Source organism: Pseudoliparis swirei, chromosome 15 (assembly GCF_029220125.1).
Source record: "Pseudoliparis swirei isolate HS2019 ecotype Mariana Trench chromosome 15, NWPU_hadal_v1, whole genome shotgun sequence".
Classification (NCBI taxonomy): Eukaryota; Metazoa; Chordata; class Actinopteri; order Perciformes; family Liparidae; genus Pseudoliparis; species Pseudoliparis swirei.
In genome coordinates, this window is record NC_079402.1 from 18102358 (window position 1) to 18108525 (window position 6168).

The 6168-nt window shown below is 43.0% G+C and overlaps 1 protein-coding gene across 1 annotated transcript in view; it reads left to right on the plus strand.

Moving 5' to 3' along the window:
• The window catches only part of ntng2b (netrin g2b), a 67294-nt gene extending 61327 nt beyond the window's left edge, over positions 1 to 5967 (plus strand). Inside the window, 2 exon segments of the mRNA XM_056432030.1 lie at positions 3034 to 3168; positions 4293 to 5967. Coding sequence (XP_056288005.1) covers positions 3034 to 3168; positions 4293 to 4516 — 359 coding nt within the window. The 3' untranslated portion in view covers positions 4517 to 5967.
• Positions 5968 to 6168: the final 201 nt, after the last annotated feature.

Here is a 6168-nt window from a genome sequence, read left to right on the forward strand (position 1 = left end):
ACATGATTCTCTAATGTTTGCTAAAACATTCACAAATAGCAACTTTTGAATGTGATAATAGTTCATTGTCGTGTTTATAGTGAATTGCCCTGCCAGTCTGTGGACCCTTAGAGAGCAGCATTTAGAGCGGAGGTGTCGAACTCATGTTCACCGTGGGCCACATCAGCAGCATGGCGGCCCTCAAAGGGTTGTCACGGAAACATATAAACATATAAACTACTCGAACGTATTGTGAAATAACTCTTTTTGCATTAGATTGTTGTTTATTTGAGTAGAAATATTGTACACAACAACATTTCTCTAATATTATATCAGAAATCCAATTAATTTGAAACCTTCAAAATAAAAGCACAGGATCTTTTTCTTAATTTTTTAAGAAAAGGTGATCATGTGTCTTTCAAGCCGTCAGGGGCCACATAAAATAACGTGCCGGGCCGAATTCGGCCCGCGGGCCTTGTGTTTGACACCTGTGATTTAGAGTGTTAAAGCTCACCTCCTTGCATCATGTCCTTCATCACTTATTTAAAAAAAGATTCAGAAGTCCAACATTGTTCCTCTAATACCGATGTAAACGCCCTCTAGCACCTTCCAAGGGGAAAGTCAACATTTAAAACCTCATTTTGATTCCAACGAGCTCAAGAACCAACAATAAAACGTATCTCACTGTTCTGTAAACAAATACATCTCCTGAACTCACTCTTATGAATAAGGGCACGTCCTAGTTGATGGCGCAGGTGTAATCCGTCTGCAGGTGGCGCTACACTTGTGGCGCAGACATCGGGCCCTTGGAGTCGGCACAAATCAGGCGCTACCAGCTCATCTGCCAGCACACTGGCACACGGGCACGGCAACAGAAACCAGTTCACACCACGCATCTCCGGAGCGAGAAGCCCCGCCCCCTTCCAGCTTTAACGCGTTCCCTCAGCGGCTCACATGCGATTGCAACATTATTGCACATGACGCACAAACACGCGGCCTCCAACCGCGTCGCGTTGGGTTGTGTAATGTGTTTCATTTCTATGAATATTTTATAATTTGTTATCAATGAGTTAATTTGATCGTGGGTTTAGCCTAAGCTGCCGGCTTACGTCAGATCACGAGAGAGACTCTGGCCAACCGACTGACGGCTGCAAAGCAAATACGCAGCTGTGCAGTTGCTGTTGTTTTTTGTACCGTCTTTGATCTGCAACCACTGATCTGGATGTCAGTCAGCTTCTATAAATATATGCATTTTTTATGATCACCACTTATTATGGAATTGATGTGAGGGATGGGGAAAAAAAGGACAACTCTGATGCCATCTCGTGTAAACGCGGTGGTTGGTAATCTTCTTCAAAACAACTTTTTTTAAATATGTGCTGAAATACTCTGAACATCCCGACAACAATCAAAAAATCAAAATTAATTACGGGAGTGTAGGGAGACCATCAAATCCTTTTAGTCTAAAGTAAATAATGTGTATGTTTATTATGAATTGTTTATTTGCAGGGAGGCGTGGCGACTTTCTTGCTCTATTTTTCTGAAACTTTTGGAGCTCGTGCTGCCAGCTACTCACTACTAAACTGGTCTTTTCCATTTAATTATTCATTTAAATATCGCGTTCTATTCCTAGTTTTGTCATTATTACTAACCCTAACTTTAAAGATGTCAATCAAACGTATTTGACGTAAATCTCAGCGAGTAGTTTGCATTGTTGTACAAGTTGCTGTGATTGGTCGGGAGGAGAGCTCATCGTGTTTCTTAAACTAAATATGAGTTTGTTGTCATTTTATTGGCCATTTGAATCATATGAATGTCGACTGAAGAAACTTTAATTAGTTTTTGTTTTTTATTACTATCTGCTTCTCCCTCACCACAAAGTACAATTATTTGAAAGGAGATATTCTGTGATCAAAAAAAAAGAACTTGCAGTTCTATTTAGATAATATTAGTTTCCCAAACAACATCTGATACGATCTGTCTTCCCGGTGTGGCAGGCTGTGTGATAGCTGCTGCTTTTAAACCAATTGTTACATCTTAGAATAGAATCTGTTTGTTTACAGGCGTGTTTTATTACATCACAGTAGTTTTTAGTCAAGACACCATTACATGTATCACATTATCTTTGAGTTTTATAGACAAAAATCACTTTGCATCTTCTTTTTTTCACCGAGTGGAGCATGGTGGGGGAAAAAAAGAGAATAATTATGGCTGAAAAAAGGGGGCTACGTTTTAAGGTCTGAATCTCTGCAGCATCTCGGGATCAAACTCCACTTCACACCGAACTGCAGCTCCGAAAAGCATCAACACCAAAAGCAAAAATCTGTGGTCTGAATACAGAACGCGCACATCTCTGGCAGAACTTCCCTCAACTCTTGAGTGTGGGACTGTGTGTGTGTATGTGTGTGAGTGTGTGTGTAGGTGTGTGTGCGTGTATGTGTGTGTGTGTGTGTGTGAGTGTGTGTGTGTGTGTGAGTGTGTGTATGTGTGTGTGTGTGTGTGTGTGTATGTGTGTGAGTGTGTGTGTGTGTGTGTGTGTATGTGTGTGTGTGTGTGTGTGTGTGTTTGTATGTGTGTGTGTGTATGTGTGAGCGTGTGACTGTTTGTGTGAGTGTGTGTATGTGTGTGAGTGTGTGACTCTGTGTGTGCGTGTGTAGGGGTCTGTGTGTGCGTGTTTGTATGTGTGTGTGTGTGACTGTGCGTGTGTGCATGTTTGTGTGAGTGTGTAAGTGTGTGTGTATGTGTGTGTGAGTGTGTGTGTCTGTAGGTGTGTGTGTGTGTATGTGCGAGAGTTATTGTTTAAAAATAGAAAAGCTACTTCTTTTTTGTTCCTTCTTTTTTTTAAGTGAAGATAAGGTACTCCACTAGGGACATTTTAAATAGAGACATACAGTAAAACATATCAGATATATTGATATATATTGATATATATATATATATATATATATATATTGATTCATAACGCGCACATCTCTGGCAGAACTTCTTTCAGCTCTTCCCTTTTCCTAATCCTTATTCTAAATGCCTCCACATCGTTTTTTCCCTCCTCTCCAGAGTGTAACTGCAACCAGATGGGCTCGGTTCACGACCGCTGTAACAGCACCGGCTACTGCCAGTGTAAAGACGGTGCCGCGGAGGCCAAGTGCGACGACTGTCTGCCCGGGTACTACTGGAAACAAGGCTGCTACTGTGAGTATAAGGAGGCAGATTGTTCCTCCCGTGATAAATACAGCCACGAACACATAGTGTAGGTTTTTCCAGGACCTCTGCGGGGTGCCCTGTGCACTGCCTGTATGGAGCCTGTGCATCACCCGACGTGCTCTTTACTCCGGGGGGAATAGATCATGTCGCTCATAAACAGCATCAGTCACTCCTTAACCCCATTACTGGGAATCGTCTTCCTGTACCAGCTACCATAGTCTCACATAGCCCCGCCCCCCCCCCCCCCCACACACACACACACACACACTACACCGCCACAGGCATACCTGTTTTTTTGACTGTGAGCTTATTCACTACAATGTGGGACACATTACTCCACTTTGGAGTTGGCATCTTACTCCAAATACTCCGATGCCACCGAGCCAATTATCGTCGGTGTAATAAAACACGCTCGCTCATGTAATTATTTCCTGTCATGGAAGGCTGATCCTCCCCTCCATTTCCTCTCCGTGCGTTTGTGGGCCAACTGTCTTTTGCAGTACAACTACCTCTGTGGTTTTGCAAATGCCTTTTATGGTGTTTTAACGACGCCATTTGTTCCTCCAAATCATTACTTAACAAATAGCACGGACGCGGCGGGTTTCCCGTCGTTTTTTTTTTACTTGACCGAGAGGAAGTGCAGGCTAGAGAGAGAGAGACAGAGAGAGAGAGAGGAAAAGAAAAGAAAAAGAACTGCAAAAAAAAAAGATGCAAAACAAAAAGGCAGGTGTTGCCTGTTGTCGTCCCCGAGGCAAAGACGGGAGAATTTATCTTTCCCTTCTTTCTGCTTTCTCTTCTACTTTCTTCCTTCTGCCCTGAATTCTTCTCCTACCCCTGTGTCTCTCTTCCCCATCATGCCTTTCTCTAACATTGCCCCTCCTTATCTTCCCTCACTTGTCTTTCTCTGTGCCGTACATCTTTCTTTCTTCTCTATGCTTCTTTTACTCCGCCCTCAAAACTTTTTACTGCCTCTCAATCCGTCTCTTTGCCTCGCCCTCTTTATTCCAAACTCCTCCCCCCTCTCTCTCTCCTCTGCGATTCCTTCCCATCTCCATCCCCCTCTTTTCTTCCTCTTCTCCCTCTTTCTCCCTTGCCTTGGTCTCTGCTCACAGCTAACGTTTGCGACGAGGAGATGCTCCTGTGCCAGAACGGAGGAACCTGCAACCAGGGCCAGAAGTGCATCTGCCCTCCGGAGTTCAAAGGGGCGTTGTGCCAACAACCCCGATGCGAGGCGGGCAAGGATTGCAACGCCGCCTCTTCCCTGCACCTCGCCACGGCCACCCTGCTGCTCTGCACTCTGCTAGCCCACCTGCTGGCCACCTTAAATACACACTGAGCCACGGGAAGAAAACAAAACCTCAGACTAAGGAGAGTGTGTGTGCGTGTGTGTGTGTATGTGCGTGTGTACGCGAGGCGAGGGCCGCCCCAGTCGTGGACCCACACACCCCCAACACTCGTCAAAAGGACACACGCACACACGCACACACTCACACAACACTAACTAGCCCCAGTCTCCTTACAAACACACACACACACACACATATATATACACCTCACAGGACTGTTATGATACTGGGTGTGTGCTCAGGTGTGAGAAGGACTAACAGAGAAGAAAGGGGAGTGACCTTAGAGGAAAAAAAGATGCAGATGAAGGGGGGGTGAAGAAGAAGAAAAAAATCATACCAACCACTGTTCCCTTTATTCCTGAGCTGGAGCAATGTGCATCAAACCAAAAAGCATAAACAAAACACTTAAGTCACCACTTCAAAGGGAATGGCTGTCGTACCCACAAGGACCCTTTTTCATTTTGTTCCCTTATTATTGGTTGAGTTAAGGATCTCACCTCCGTTTGACTGGCGGCCAACGTGCGTGCGTGTTTGTGTGTTTGTGTGTGTGTGTGGTCAGACTCGGTGAGAGTACGCGACACGACGGACGAGTCAGAGGAGGCCAGATGTGCGTTGGATCCTCCTGCTGAGGCCGACGTCGTATATTAACCAGGTTTCATTTTCTTCTCAAAAGATGATACTTGATTTTACATTTATTCTATTTCCGCTGCATTTTTATTTTAAAATTATATCTCAGTCATTGTATCTAATGTGCCCACTGACAGTCGCTGAGATTATACATATTATATAATGTCCAGGGGGTTACGAATAATAAAAAAATGTAGTCACTATTATGGTTGTTATAGGAATGAGTGATTGTTGCCACACTTAGCGAGATTTAATCTTCACAAAGTATTCAGGAAGCAGAATTTAACAGAATTTAATTTCTCAGATGTCTAAAAGAGAGAAAGAGAGAAAAGATATCGACCACGTATCAATATTATATGACATTATTTGAATATTTTTTTGTAGAAATTATTTTTGTTTGGAGTTACAATAAATCATAAAAAATTACATTTACAACTATTCCAAATGAGCATTTTATTACACTGAGTGTAAACCTTGCAGTAAATATGACTGTTATTTGCCTTCTTGCTTGTACTCTTGTCATTCAATCAAGTGTCTGAGATCACATGCTGTTCACATCTTTGTGGGGTGAAAACAATGATAGAAAGAGTTATCAATTGTAACCCTTTCACTCACGTTTGACATGGTATTGAATGCTCTCATTTACAGGCTACCCCAGCAGTCTGTCTGACAATCACAAAGAACTGCTTCATGTCCAGAGAATATGAATCATTTTATTCTGATAAAAGTTGCTAAGAGCTTTTTATATCTGAAAATGTCCCTCGCAGATACAAGTGATGTGCTAATTAAACATATTTGTCATTGTACAAATGAACGACTGACTCCGAGGAGGGGTGTTCGCATCTTTAACTCTCCTCTTGCCGGGCCATTTTTTCTTCTTCTTTTTTTCCTTTACTATAACATCATTTCACATGAGGAGTGTTCAATTGCCGAGTCAGCCCAGGTATACCGTGGATAAAGAGATGTGGATGCTGCATAACACCAGGATACAGTGTAAACCAAAGATACAAGTGAG